The 16302-nt window shown below is 41.7% G+C and overlaps 1 protein-coding gene across 2 annotated transcripts in view; it reads right to left on the bottom strand.

The window, feature by feature from the left end:
- The window catches only part of PPP2R5B (protein phosphatase 2 regulatory subunit B'beta), a 120939-nt gene that overhangs the window by 28206 nt on the left and 76431 nt on the right, over positions 1 to 16302 (bottom strand). For both annotated transcript variants that reach the window (XM_063438021.1, XM_063438022.1), the window contains 2 exons: positions 13311 to 13412; positions 11140 to 11232 (listed from right to left, as the gene is read on the bottom strand). In XM_063438021.1, the coding sequence (XP_063294091.1) occupies positions 11140 to 11232; positions 13311 to 13412 (195 nt within the window). The remainder of the gene's footprint in view (positions 1 to 11139; positions 11233 to 13310; positions 13413 to 16302) is intronic.

The raw sequence follows: 16302 nt of genomic DNA, 5'->3' as shown, positions 1-16302 counted from the left end.
GTGTGTCAGTCGTGGTGTCTGTGTGTGTTTTTAAAAATAGTGTTTTACTCACCTTTTTTTTTTTTCCAACGTCGTGCTGGTCTCTGCCTCTATGACTGAGATCATCAAGCTTGATGATCTCAGCCAATCCGCACTGACACAGGAAGCGCCTCTAGTGACCGTCTGAGTGTCTGTCACTAGAGGTGTCACTAGGAAGCAATGTAAACACTGCCTTTTCTCTGCAAAGTCAGTGTTTACATTCAAAAGCCTGCAGGGACAGGCTATAGACACCAGAACCACTACATTAAGCTGTGTGTGTGTGCGCCTGCTAGTGAGCTTGCTTGCATGTGTATGTGTGTGTGTGTGTGCCTGCTAGTGAGTGAGCTTGTGTTTTTATGTCAATGAGCTTATGTATATCAGTGAAATTGTTTGTCTATGAGGCTGTGTATCAATGAGCTTGTGTGTGTCAGTGAGATTGTCTGTGTCTGCATGTGAGTATGCTTACTGTATAATTAAATGTTTTACTCTGAAAGGACCAATATATTATATTAGAAAAAGCAATATATATATATATATATATATATATATATATATATATATATATATTGCGACAATATATGGCGCGCAATGACTTATGGGGCTGGCATAGATTTTTTTTTCCAGGGCTGCTTTGTATCCCCAGTCCGGCCCTGCACGCTGTGCTGGCGACGCTGTGACTGGCGACGCTGTGACTGGCCCCATTCCATGGAGGAGATCATCAATCTTGACGATCTCAGCCAATCTAATGCTTACTCATAGGAAAGCTTTGGGAGACTGCCGCAAAACGCCACGCTGTGCCAATTAACTTCTCATATAGGTACATTGAATCAATGCATCCATATGGGGAGCATTAATATAGGTGCTGCACACTGTGCAATATTGACCCAGGAAGCACCTCTAGAGGTTGTCTGAGTGACTGTCACTAGAGGAGTTACTAGGCTGCAATATAAACACTGCCTTTTGCCTGAAAAGTCAGTGTTTACATTGAAACGCCTGCAAGGACAGGATATAGACACCAGAACCACTACATTAAGTTGTAGTGGTTCCGGTGACTATCGTGTCCCTTTAAATTTTTTTATTTTTGATGTTGAAAAACCTGGCTCCTAACTTGTTTTTATAATAAAACAGTGTCTTTCACAATATCACAAAATAAAGTCCTTAAAGGAACACTAGAGTGCCAGGAAAATAAACTAGTTTTCCTGGCACTATAGGGCTATTAGCCCCCCTCCCTCGGAGCTGCCCTCCCGCTGGGGTGAAGGGGTTATAACCCCTTCAACTAATAACCTTAATCCAGCGCCAGGCTCCCTCGGCGCTGTTGACCTCTCCTCCCCCTGCCAACGTCAGCTCCGAATGCGCATGTGCGGCCAGAGCTGCGTGCGCATTCAAACTGCCCATAGGAAAGCATTACTCAATGCTTTCCTATGGACGTCCACCGTGAGTTCAATGCGATTTTCTGTCAGTGGTCCTTTAAGTGAAGAAAGTACACTCACCTTAAAGTTAAGTGCTGAGGTGTATATATTAGGACTCTCAAACTTGCCTTTAGCAATGGAGTCACCCAAATATCTCCTCAAATCTTCATTAAAATACAAATGCAATATATAGGGTTGTTCAAACTAGGGAAAACAAGAACAGCACAACATAGTGCAAAACTGTATAATAAAGTGACGCTGTATATTTAGCGCCAATTGGTCACTCACACTTTGGAGCCAAATAAAGAGCCTTCAGAAAATAGTTGGTATCATTCTTCTCAATTCTTGAACTTCACGGATGTCAGTCTCATTCATGAAAAGAAAATATAAAGTGCAACCAAATAAAATAACCATAAGAATAAAGTGCACAATGCTAATTTATTAACTTACACAATAGTAAACAGTAGCAGGTGAAACTTGTAACCACAGGCTGACAGGATAAGTCCTGCGCGTTTTATCCTGGTCAGGGACTTTGAGAAACTACGAAACGCGTAGGACTTATCCTGTCAACCTGTGGTTACAAGTTTCACCTGCTACTGTTTACTATTGTGTAAGTTAATAAATTAGCATTGTGCACTTTATTCTTATGCTTATTTTATTTGGTTGCACTTTATATTTTCTTTTCATGAATGAGACTGACATCAACAAAGTTCAAGAATTGAGAAGAATGATACCAACTATTTTCTGAAGGCTCTTTATTTGACTCCTAACTTTTTTAGCTGGCTTCTAAATTCCAAGCAAATTTGTCAAGCCCTGCATTAAGAAACCTCCTAAATTGATCATTGGTATCATCCATTAGTATTTTCTTCCCTATTCATATATGGTTATCTTGAGGAGGGTGGCAGAGAGTTGGTAACACTCGGGGCAAACCAGTAAATATAGGGGAATCAGTAATTTCCTTGGGTTAAATGGTTACTGCTCCACAAAATTTCTCTTTATGCATACAACCTAACAGTGTAAGAGATCAGCAAAATAGACTATGAAAAATGGGTTAATCCATTAACTTGATGTGAAAGAAAGAATATTTTGTAAAGTAACAAACATTCTGTTCTATAAACTACTCACAGGGTCACAGAAAACATTGATGAGCTGAAAAGAGCAACCGAAGTTATAAAGAAAAAACTGCTAAAAAGGTTTCATAAAAGAAAAGGGATAGTAAAAAAAATAAGCTGAGAACATTGTTAAAGCGACATTTTTCAATAAGGACGTTTGCAATCTGATAGTAAATCAACAATCAGGAAATTGAAACATCCAGCAGCTCTCAGACTCATAATACAAGGCAAGAAGAAATAAAACAGCATCAGGGGTTATATAAAGTATCAAAGAATAATATATCAAAAGCTAAAATCCCACTGCTGTAAGAAAACTGTTTATTTTCACAGTAAATTGGATCAAAATGTAACAATGCTGGATTTGAAGATTGCGATATCATTATTCTTTGTCTCTCATACAGGAATGTACTCACAGAGAAAAAAACAAGAAAAAAGGCACTCAGATCATTTAATTCCAATTCGTTTTGGGAATATGTAGACTTTGCAAGTATCTGTAAATAAACACCAAATTCTGATATCTCTGCACTGCTGAGCGCCTGTATTGTGCTTTGTTTTGTTTTTTGTTTTTACAATTCTTTATTTCTGTCGTGCACTGATACAGTATGGATAATACAGTTTACAAGAGTAGAAGCCACAAAAGTCGTTATGCAGCTTATAATACAATAGACTGCACTTTTTTTTTGTTTGCATATTATTATTATGTTATTATTTATATAGCGCCAACAAATTCCGCTTTACTTGTTTACAATGACATGTGATAGGCCCCATAAGGTATAACAGCAACTTATAGGTATGGAAAGATTTGCTCAGTTTTTTATTTTTTATTTATTTTTTTTTTATTTTTTTATTTTTTTATTTTTTTTTATTTTTTTTAAATTCTTTATTTTTCTGTGCGCAAGATAATACAGAGGTTCACTATGCCACAACAGCATAAGCAAACCGTGATAACAATGTAGAGCATATAACGTGGCACATTTTTTAAGTATAGTAATAAACAAGCTCAATTACAGGCTTAACAATGTTTTACTGCATTGTAGTGTAGTATGTAAGTAGCTTGGCGGTGCGTTGCTAAATACTACTGCAGTGAATTGGGTGCTGGGACCTACTAGTCTGTGTGGGAGCGAAGACGTGTGATTTGAAGCAACGTAACAACAGACAAGGAGTTTAGTATTTACGTGTAATTAGTGAGTGAGTGAATAACTAGCCGAGCTGGTAGGTTAACACAGTGTACCCCCACGGCTTTGTTCCTTTAATCTTATTTGCTGTATGGAGATTACCCCTGCTTGTGGGTGAGTGAAGGCTGTCTATGTGTTATGCATCGCAGCCCTGTGGTCCGTAAATAGTGGTGTGTGAGGACATATATATATATGAAATGCGTTCAATAAGTAGATGAACTTAGCTTGATACATTGAGTCTCTCGTATTTGGACTGCTTTGGCAAACTAAAATAACAAGGAAATCTTAACTAAATAAAAAGTTAACTTGGCCAACTTGTGAACAGCTGTGACAGCGGTGATGTTCTCTGTGTCTCTGTGGCATGGGGGTACTCAAGGCAGCAGACTGCGGTTACAAGTCCCCTAAAGTCCTGCAATGTCTGCAGTTCAGCCTATACCTTGTGCAGCTGTTGGGGATTGCCATAGCTTGTCCTGGAGTGTCAGCAAGTCAGTGCTCCGTTTGGGTGGCAGCTTGTGGGGATGGACTGGCCCCTGGACAGGTCCTTTCATGGTTGGGGAGGCTGAGCGGGGTGAGCGATGGCTCCAGTGCTTTGTCCCGCTCGGGCGCTTCACTCGTTTCTGCCGTCGGATCACTGAGCAGCGGGCATTTATGGTGTTTCTGCTGTTGGCAGAGCGAGGTAAGGCAGCCCACCGGCTCTTAGTGTATGCTATGGGCTGCTCCTGTGTGCTATTAGCCATGGTGCTTTGGGTTTTCCCCTTTGGGGGGTAATGGGGTGTCTTGCGTGACTGCCGTTGTAGGAGGCAGCGTGGTCTCCATCTGCGCGGGCAATGCTTTGGGGCTGGGCCCCTAACAGTCGTCTTAACGGGCAGACGGGCTCTTGACACTGTTGGTGTGGGGGCCGCTGGTGTCGGGGGCCGTGCAGGTCGGCTGGCTATTCTGTTCCAGAATTGGTCACAGATCGCATCAAATCTGGCCCTGAAGAGTGTGCTCCATTCCTGGCTCTCCAGCTCTGCTTGTGAGGGTGGGGGCACCGCTGCGGCGGCCATTTTGGGTACGTCGCCGAGTTTCATGCTTGCCGCTGGAGGTATGTGCTGTTGAGACAGGCTTACCCAGTGGGGACCGGGATGACCCCCGCCGGTCCAAAGGGGGGGGGGAGAGTACTGCGGGGCCTCTCTGTGAGTTGAAGAGCGAGGAGATCGGCCGCCTCTCCCCAGCTCCACTCCCAGTAGGCCGCACTAAGTCCGGTCGGGCATTCTGTTACAAAATTCGTCGAGTGAGGTATCTGTCTGCTCGCCCGGAGGACCCTGACCCAGATAGAGCTTGTTGGGTAGTAGTGGAGTACATCCGCTGGTAGTTATGCCCCCAAATCTCTATTTTTTATTTTTTTTAAAGGCATATACAGGCTTAACAAACTAGTCTATGCTCATAAAGCCATAACTAGAGAAATACTAGACATAGTGAGAGACATGCTTTTCAGTAACAAACCAGGTGAAACAATAGTAGACCAATTGGCATAGTAGGAGTGCTGCTTTACAGACTATCTTGTCAAGAGAATAATGTGTAATACCACTGGGTGTGCACTTGCATGGACATGGATAGTAGTGTAAAGTAAAACAAATGAAGCAAAATAAACTAAGAACCGTCTCAACATAGGTAAGGAGTTATTCCTACAGGTATAACCAGAGGATCAGCCTATACCCATCATATAGTGAGTACTGCCTCGATAACAGGAGTAACTTGAGTCGGTAGAGTACAATGTCTTGCCACCGGTAGTTCCCAGTTTCGCCACTACCAAGCTCGGGGAGCAAATCCAGAACCTCTGCTGTATCTTGTACCGCGAGTTGGGCACTCCGACAGATTCGCTGCCGCCTTGCAAAGTTGTCAGATGGGATAGACTATGCTGAAATTTCTGTGGACGAGTGGGCTGGAGATCACTTGGCATTGGGTCCAGGCCCCTTTGGGAGCTACTTCCATAGGTCCAGAGATCCTCCTGCCCTTCGTGACTGGATCCTTTATTTATCCATCAACTGCTTCCTGGTACCATCACATTCCTAGGTGGGGATTATACCACCCATGCTGTATACACTAGAGCAAGTTCTGCTCTGGTAAATGTAAGTACATTACTATATCTTTTCATTCAAATATCTAATAGTACTTATTTCCCCATTGGAATATCTCTTTTTGTATTCACTCCTATATATGTCCTGCATACTACACTTTATATGAGCCTTCAGTGACGTTTATATCATCACATATACTTAGACGGGGATTGTTCCGTCCATGCACAATTCAGCTGAGCTCTGAGTTAGCTCAATAAAATGTAAGTGAAAACCACACACGATTATCCACTACTTATTCACTGTACATACTGTACTGCACTATTATTTTTATTTATTTATTTATTTATTTTAAATTCTTTATTTGTGTTGTGCACATATTAACAGACAAGTTCGGTATGCCACAATAGCTATACCTAACGATATTAAGGCATTCAAGGCGCATCAATAGCATGGCATGCATTTACTTAGCACATTTAACATTTTTAAGTGTTGTCGTTAAGACGGAGTATTGTGTGAAACAGGCTATGTGTGAAGATAGGTATAGAGTCGGCCGTCCATCTCCGGGCACTATTAAGTATCTCTGGTGTGTTGTGGCCTGGGTCTAGCTGGGTTACAGTGGTACTGTCTTCTCCGTTCTTGTATGTGTCTCAGCTAGTGTTTGTGCCGGAGTGGGTTAGTAGTTCGCTGCTGACTGCCTCCGGTACTAGTCAAAGTAGTGTTATATGTACATAGGTCTTAGGAGGTGTGTGTGGGGGGGGTGTATGTGGCTCAAGGTAGGCTGTCGAGTGTCAGGTGAGCTGTTTGTGTGTGAGCTCTCATATGTGTATATTTTAGTGGGGCTGGAACTAAACGTGGGACGAAAATGTGTAGGAAGATGAGCAGAAAAATTAACATTGTAAACTATTGCCCTAGGCAGTGTCTGAGGACGTGGTATTAGAAAACTGTCCGTCTCTACAATGTCCTCAAGTGGTGGTCGCAGCATATCCTCCCTTGTTCGGCCGTCGGGGGGAGAAAGGGATCACTGCTTCCGGGTTCCATTGGTGTGGAGTGCGGCCTGCTGCCTCTGCTCCGGTCAGTGACAGGGTGTCAGGAGGTAGGTTAAGAGTGGGCAGTGTGGCCTTTGCCTCCTCAAGATCTCTTATTTGGAGCTTGTTTCCCTCGTGCTGGATCATTAAGGTACGGGATTGCCGCCACTGGTATGGAATCTGCTTTTGTCGGAGGAGTGATGTAAAAGGTCGAAGCGATCGTCTCCAAGCTAGTGTGCTCCCTGATAGGTCCGGGTAGAAAGTGAGAGACATGTCTTCAAATTTATCCGGCGAGTGGTCTCTGACCGCTGCTTTATCTTTCCCGCTCATTAGCTGGAGGACCATGTCCCTCGGTACATTGTCCGGTGCTCGTGGGGACTTAGGTACCCGGAAGAACCCATCAATTCCCACCAGTTTGCCTTGTCGTGGGGTAAGTATAGTGCCTAGTAGGCGCCTTAGGAAGTGCGGTAATTCCGCCGTCGGCACTTCATCCGAGATATCCCTAATTTTAATGTTGTTTTTCCACCTCCAGTCTTCCATGGTGGGGAAGCGGCGTTCAGCCTGTTCGCTGTGTCGCTGGAGCCCCTCAACAGCCTCTTGAAGTGTGGCAATCTGTTGGGCTTGGGTATTGGACGCGGCTTCCACCACCGCCAGTCTGCCTGTAAGGCCTTGCAAATCTGCGCGGATTAATGCGACGTCCGTTTAGATGTTCTTCTGGAGATCCGCCAGGGGTGCTTTCAGCACTGCCGCCGTCACTGGTGCGTTGTCTTGGTCGGTGTGCTTTTGAGCTACTCTTGGGTTCGCAAGGGGGATCTCGCTTTCCTCTTCTGGGGACATGTCGTCTGAGAGGTCAGAGTCCATTGCAGGAGCTAGAGATATGCACGTCCGGCCATCTTAGGTGCCTAGTCCCCCCCCCTCCATATTGTGTTTTTAAGATCTTCCAAACATGGTTATCTCCCATTTTCTGTCTTATTTAAAGTTCAGTGAGCTGTATATGCTAAAGTAAATATGACAATTATCAACCATGGAAAATACCAACAAACAACATGCAGAAAAGGACATAAGTGCCAGGTGTCCGCAGTTTCACCTTTTCAGGGCCATTCCATGCACAGTAGGGTCAGAGAGACCTATCCTGCATTCTCAAAATTTGCTGAGCAGTTCCATATGATTTTAGTTTGCAGGAGCAGACAGGGCCCTAGGACCATGCAGTTATTCTGGAAGAAAGATGTTTAGAAAGTCTAGCTGGAAACTGGTAAAGAACAGCAGAAAGAGTATCAAAGTCTCTTTTCTGGTAAATTCTTACCTAAGCAACTTGAGTTGACACCCATATGACACCCAGGGAATCCTCGATTGGGAGAGCAGAAATGACAACCTTTAAAAAGCTCTTACAAATAGTCAAATTAGGAAATCAACACAGATCCATGAGAAAAGTCACTTATCCATTTAATGAGAACAAGACCGTCTCTTACTATATCAATTCAATACATCACTCCACAGCCTGCTTCCAACTCTACTTCAGCAGACAATTAGCACTTGGCACTCAATATGGTGTTAGTTAGAGAGGATATAGAACATTGATATAGAAAGATGGCAAGCCAGGTGCCACAAACTCCTGATAAGGTTTACATAATATATTTATATTACATAATGGGCTAACTCTGTATATGCAGCACTTCATACTGAAAAGCTGTGCAGACTCCGAGTACCATGAATACTTTAAATCACTGACGTGATTACGGTGCTTGAAGTAACCCTTTAATACGTCTACTCCATAGTATGATTCAGAGGATAAAGGCAGGCCACATAGAAGCATGACTATATTCTTTAAAAAGAAGTGGTTTATATCCATGTCTTCTTGCATAAGCTCCTCTTAACATTAAAGCGCTAAGAAAAAGACACAGACACGTTGCCAGTACACGGTTACTTTGCACAGTAGTGCCTCCAGGTTTGAAAATCAGCAAAGCAGAGCCCTAATTCTGATATTAGCGTGCAAACAACAGTAAGGCATGCGTTCAGTAGAGCACTCAAGTGGTAAGTACTCCCGACTCTCACTTAAGCTGTGTCACATCCTGCTCCTGTTGAGGATCATTTCAGTCTTGGCTTCTGGTATCCAGTACTCTTTTTACAATTCGTGTTTGCTTTTTCTTGTTTTCTTTATACTGGGTTTTCTGGGTTCATTCTTTTATTCCGTTCCTGGAATTCCCAGTCTCCTGGATTCCTTTAAATGTTTGTTTTTTTCTTGCCACACCCATTCCTTTGCCATTATTCCTTTATGTTTCAGTCTGTTCCAGCAAGCAGTGGTCTCATTACATCTGCTCCTTTCTTTGCAGGTAAGTACTGTGTGTGTTTTATGGTTTATTTAGTCATGCATATCTAGGCAGTTAGGACCCACTGTAATTGGAGTACTTTGGCGCAGTGGTGGGTTGCATACATCTTGGCCATTTATGCATGTCTAAATCTCCAATGTTTATTACATATATAGTACTTGGTTATGTCTCTTGTTTTGGCTTCTCTCTCTTATCTTGTATTCCCAGTTCATGTACAGTCCTGTCCTGTCCTGCCCTGTCTATGTCCTGTTCTTGTTTCCATCATGTATTGTGTACATGTTCTGCTTTCTGTCCTCCTCCGGTTCTGGGTTCTTATAGTTTTGTGCCTGTTCTAGTCTTGCCTTGTTTCTAGTACTGGATACATATCTGCTGCAGAGCCTCCCTATCCAGATCCTGGGAGGTCTGCATATTATCATCTAGCACCTGGGATCCATAGAAGCTGCGTCAGGGCCCTGGTATGTGGCCGCACAAACACTGGTGCTCAACACCAGGGGGCGTGTGGTTACCATGTACAAGGCCCCGATAGTCCATTTCCACGCTGTGACTCCAATCCTCATCAGGCACACAGGGGTCCCGGTCTTCAGAACGCCACCCATGACAGACTGACTGTTCTTTTCACAACTAAAAGATTTGCTCAGGGAGTGCAACTACCATTCCTTATGTTTCCTTTAAGGAGCACTGTAGCGTTAGGAAAACACACATGTATTCCTAACAATATAGTGCCCTAGTCACTGTTTAGATGACCGGTCCTGCGCTGACATAGTTACTTTTTTTTCCTCGCCGCATCAGTTGATGATCTCAATGTAGATTAATGTTGATGAAAAAATTGGGAGGTCAGTGTCTGTCAAAACACCTCCCTGTGCCAATCACATGGTCTCCTGAGACTTCATGATAAACTATTTTACGGAAGCATATAATAACAAGAATTCGGGTGCTAGAAGGTATAAATAAAACAGATGACCCTCCTGTAATTCTTAAATATCTAATTGCTACATACTTAGGTGCAATCCCAATTCACCAGCATAAAATGATAATAGTAATAAGTGGAGCAATATTAAATGATGTAATTTAAGTATATACAAACGTATTGAGTATATCCTCCAATAGGTGGCGTTTTGTTTAGAATTCATGGAACATGTAAGAGAGGAAATAGAAAGAACAAATAGTACAGATCGTTCGATAATTTTTCCCATACACAATCACTTTAACCCCTTAAGGACCAAACTTCTGGAATAAAAGGGAATCATGACATGTCACACATGTCATGTGTCCTTAAGGGGTTAAAGGTTTGTAGATCTTATATAAAGAGATGTATGCAGGAAATATAATTCATGAAGTATTAAATATGGAAATATAATTGCTCCACTTATTACTATATTATTATTTTACGGAAGCGCCGGTGGAGCTTCCAGCCTATCAGCTGCAGCCAGACAGAGGAAATGAAGCCGGAAAGCAGAAACACTAGACACCAGAAACCCAATTTTGGGATGCAAATACCCATAAAGGTGCCCAGGCAATCCTGCCCCATAACAATTTAAACTTGCTATTAAGGGTTGGGAGTGATTCTCTATTACCGTAGTCTCATTATTGTTGAAAATTCTGTAAACCTAGGCCCAACACATTGTGTAACAAATGATACTTCGTCAATGAGACAAGATAACAACTACAAGTAAGAATGAACATGCTGAGGATCTATGTCTGGGTTGACAGGTTGGGCAGTCATCACATGATCTTCAAATAAGACTTTTTCTCGAAGAAAGGAAGATGCATCCTCATAATTTTTCTCTTCTGAATAAGCATGGAATATATATGACTTTTTACACTGATGGTCATTACTATCTGTAATTCATTTCCCCACTGTAACATTTCACCCACCCTTCCTTACATTCCATAGATTATTTCAACATATTCATCCTATTTAACTTCACACTTTACAGAAATCTGGTGAGGACAACTTTGGGTTCAATGACATAATAATCACTTATTTACACAAGTTGACATAGGTAGACTGACCATTAGGACAAACTTCTGGTCGACGTATCTCTTGGCCAATGAAGGTTGAAAATCTTGACTCTCCAAAAACCTTAGAAAGAATTCATACACCAACTGTATGGAGAGAATAGGGAAATGTTAGATTAAAATAGACTATACAGCAAAATAATAGACAGAATGTGGCGCTTTAGTATTGGAAGATGAAGTCAAGAGAGCAACATGACAGAACACGTGGAAAAGACAAAATTAGGAAATATTGAGGAAAGTATTAAAATATACAGAGGCAAAAATGTAAGAGAGATGAAATGCTTATCTAGAGAGATGAGATCATAAGTAGAAAAATCATGTTAAAATGGGATGGTCATACTGCAGTCACCCACATATACACATGCCTCGCTGGACGCAGCAAACACAAAACCATCTTCAAATGATAACACTAACTAACCCACCCACCACCCGATACGGGCCCCAGGGGCCCTGGGTTCCCAACCCACGTCTCACTAAATTGTCTAGCCCTAGCAACCGAACCACTTAAACCCCTCAGCTTGCAATACACTCAGTTACCCCCCTTGCCCCCCAAGCCTGCAATCATGTAAAACGGTGGTTAAATTCAGATAGCAAACCAATGCTCTTACTCTCAACGACTCTACTCCCACCGGGCCCCCAATGATGCAGCACTATCACAAGCGTACCGAACAACAACCATCCTCACACCTCAGCCTGGTTCTTGGGCACCTGATACTAGCCACAGACCAATACAATGTACACAGGAAGGTTTCATTTGTTATGTTGTTGCATAATGATATTGTCTTGCATTGCAATGTAACCCATTTTACCTAACACCTCTGTTTTTCCGCTCTGTAACTTTCTTTCATGTTGATAAACAAAAACTGAAAAACTGTCATAAATAAAGAATTTATTAAAAATAAATGGGATAGTCAAGCAATAGATAGAGTTTTAAGACAAACTATCTAAAGGCTAATGTGGTACCAAAGTCTGGTTCAAATAAACTCTATGCCAATATAGAATGTTCTTACTTAGGGCCGGTGACAGGAGGCTGGTCCACAGAGTCAGTGCCTCCCAAGTTTTTGATGCAATAAAAAATCTATTGGATTTGTAACAGTTAATGATAAGATTGTGATAGAAAAAAATGTTTTATCAGTCATGATTAGTTTTGCAGTGACCTTTCCACCTATCTTGATGGCTGATGGTGAGCAACTAGTCAAGCCAAGATTCAGGACATTCTGAAAAATTGACCAGTTTTCAGTATATACTATCCTCAGATATGCTTAGCCTGCTCTAGAAGGATTTATCACGTCATCCATTGGCTTTGCATTGGTCCATCAGATCCTGTATGTTTTTTGTTTTTTTTAATTCTTTATTTTTTATATGTATAGTATAGTCAAAGACCCTGCATGTCTTAAAGATATTCTTACATATTGCCCCCTCTACTAGAGCTTTCATTGGTTAACAGTAACAGGGGCTGAAGTCAAACTTATTTAAAGTGGTTGCTATTTCTTAAATACATATATTGATAGGCTTATCGTGTTGAACAGGGCATGATGTCTCATTGGGTCAGGGAAACACTGAATAAGTGGGATATTTAATAATGCAGTAATATCTATAAGAATAAGGACAAATATTCATTGACTGGTCTCTTAAAGGGACACTGTAGGTACCCAGACCACTTCAGCTCATTTAAGTGGTCTGGGTGCCAACTCCCATCACCCTTAACCCTGCAAGTGTAATTATTGCAGTTTTTATAAACTGCAATATTTACCTCACAGGGTTAATTCCTCCTCTAGTGGCTTTTTACCAGACAGCCACTAGAGGGACATTTTGGTGCTCTAAACGACGCTGGACGTCCTAACGCTATGCATGAGGACCTCCAGCGTCGCCGGAATTCACCATTGCCACACATACGCATTAGGTATCCCCCGCTGGCGGACAACGGTGTGAGGGGAAGCGTGGGCGGGCCTGACCCATCGTCGCGGGACATCGGTGCTGGATTCAGGTAAGTGTCTGAAGGGGTTTTAACCCCCTCAGCGACGTGGGATGGGGGGCAGGAGGGAGGGGGGCACTGCAGGATTCTAAGTTGCCAGGAAAACGGGTTTGTTTTCCTGGCACTACAGAATCCCTTTAAGTGCCTAATGAAGAAAATGGTATGAAGTTGAAGCTGCTGTTTTTTTTACCTGCAGGTGAGGCCACGACGGTTCAAAATTTGGCTCATCTTCTTCAGGGTCAAACTCCGGGTTATCAGTAGGAGGAAGTGTCCGAAATATATTTACAGAAATCTAAACAGAAAGATTAAAATATTATTTGGTTGTCTAGCAAAGCAAAAAGGGTTAACATAAGTTCAATAATTTCTCTAGTGCTTCCTGTCTGTATACATGCCTCTGTGTTCTATGTTCTAAGACATTAAGATAATGCAATTTTTTATTTTTTTTTTGTTACCCTGAAATTGTAAAGACTCACAGGGTTAATTACTAAAGCGAGAGCTGTCGTGAATTCAAAGTGAATTTCAAGTTAAAGGGCAAACTAGGCAAAGTGAAAACAGAATTGACATGGAAAATTCTTTCTAATTTGGCTATTTAGGACTAACCAAAGTTCAGCTTGAATTCACTTGGAATTCCAGGCAATCCTCACTTTAGTGAATATCCCTGTTAACTTTCCGTTCAAAAAACACACTTACAGCTGCCCGATTATGTCACTGCAAAAAGAAGAAATTCCTTTCAAATCACAATAATAGTAAACTAATATATTTGCAGCTTGCTTTTGGGTACAACTCCGAGGTATATTCACTGAACAGTAAAATGTGGTAAACTGAATTATACATTTGCAAAATCGTTATACGTCTATAGCTGAGTTGGGCAATATCGGACTTTACAAACTGGCTTTTTAGTTCCCAATCGTAGTTCAGCTGTGTGTCAGCTTTGAATAGAAGTCCATCTGCATTATTCCGTGATGTGCTTGACAGGGGTTCTTAGACATCCTGCCTATCAGTATATAAATTGCCTTATATGGTCCTTGTGACAACTGCTAAACCTTTTCTAGTTCCTCAGATGTTCGAACTATTGCAAGATTACCACTGGTGAATTTTTCAAGATTTTGATCCTTATCATGAAAAGCAGTACGTTTGTCAAGTAGGTTAGGCAGAAATATTTCGAGCTTTTATATAATTCAGGCATATACGTTACGTATTTTATTTGTCATGTATTTTAGAACCAAACTAGGAGCTGTAAATGTAAAATCTGTAATACACAGACTAAAATGTGGTATATTAATGTTGAAGGTCAAATGTCACCTCAAAAACATTTTTTAATAAAGTAAACATTTCATCAAGTTTTGTAAGGAAAGCGATTTTATGACCGGATCCATCACCCATATGCCTACACCTTGGGTCAGACAGTGTTTGAAAACTAACAATTAGTCTCTACGATCTTCCCTGCTTTACCCCCTGCCCAGAAGCAGGGAATACCACAGAGACTAAATGCTATGCAGAATGTGCAAGAATAAACAAATGTTACAGACAGCCTGCACACACACATTACAGACAGCCTGCACACACAACACACATTACATACAACCAGCATATACCACACACACACACATTTACAGACAGCCTGCACACACCATACATGTTACATATAACAAGCATACACCACACACATTACATACAGCCAGCACACACCACACATATTACAAAGAGCCAGGACACACCACACACAGACATTAGATACAGTCAGCGAAAACACACACTTTATATACAGCCGGCACACACATCACAAACAAATTACATACAGAGAACACACACCGCATATTACCATTACACCCATCTCACACACAGACACACACCCACACAGACACATATTACACGTAGCCAATAAATTACAAGCATTATACCCAGCCAACACACACTCCCTCCTTGGGAAGAACAGAAGGAGAGACAAGAGGATTAACTAAACTGAATGGTAAAACTAAGGCAAAAATAGCCAGTGGTGACTATAGCTGAGTTGGAATATGTTTAAAAAGTCAGCTGGTTTTTCCATTTGGATTTCATTTTAGAAAATTCAGCGTTTAGTAAATAACTATGTCAAAGTCCTGGGATCTAGGCAGGGTCTTCAGACTTGTATAACTTGTATAACTAGATTCTCATTGTGGACAAATAGATTGGGTTTCCACTTTAGTCCCTTGGACAAATAGATTTTGCTAAAAAAATTGTGCACACCTGTAGGGCAAAGAAAATACAAGGTTGGGGCCGCAGCGTCGTAAAAATTGGGTGGACTGCTTAATAGTAATTTGCACTTGTTTCCAGAATTGTTGAACAGAAAGTCATGTCCACAATAAATTAAGTTGAATCGACTCCAATAATTAGGGGCGCAAATCAATTTATATTAATAAGATGTATGGTGACTAAGTACCAAGTGTACAATGTGTTCCACTGTCTTTCAATATGCAATGTAGATTACGCCCTCCCAATGTCCATGACTGTTGATCACAATAAACCCACTTCCCACCCGTTACCCATAAATGACATGACACCTTCTTCATTGTGGATATGGCAATGACCACAGCATTATTAACATTTAATGAATCAGCAATGACATTAACCTGTCAGCTGTTGGGTGAATTACCAACAGACAGCTTAAATTTGCCAAGAGCCCATGCAGCCTGCTCCTTGCCATCAGCCATTTTGCAGACTGCAGGCAACTGAGCTGATCTTCTTCTTGCACTGGCTGAGGACACTGCCACCGGTGTGTAGGGTTCATAGCAAAAAAATGTACAAACCTCCACATCTGCTATTTTCTTTTAAATTGAATGCCACTATATAATGGCATCCCTGTTCCATATCTCACACAATGCACAGGGATTAAATACCCCTGAAAATGGCATATGGCCGACTACCACAAACACAAGGCAGAGTTAGTCTTTGTCCAGGAAACACATTTCCGCAAAGACTCTGCACCCCCTCTCAGAACCAAATATTATCCAAAGGGATACTTCAGCAATTATACAGGGTCAAAATGTAGGGAAGTGGCAATTTTGCTGAACTCACATCTTCCCTTTACATACAAAGACCAAAGCGCAGACGACAGCGGCAGATTCCTCTTCTTAAAAGGATATGTAGGGCACACTATGGCCACATTCGCCAACATATATACTTACCTAATAGAAAGCAGTTCC

This window comes from Pelobates fuscus, chromosome 12 (assembly GCF_036172605.1).
Source record: "Pelobates fuscus isolate aPelFus1 chromosome 12, aPelFus1.pri, whole genome shotgun sequence".
NCBI classification, from domain to species: Eukaryota; Metazoa; Chordata; class Amphibia; order Anura; family Pelobatidae; genus Pelobates; species Pelobates fuscus.
This window is presented reverse-complemented; position numbering and strand designations above follow the sequence as displayed.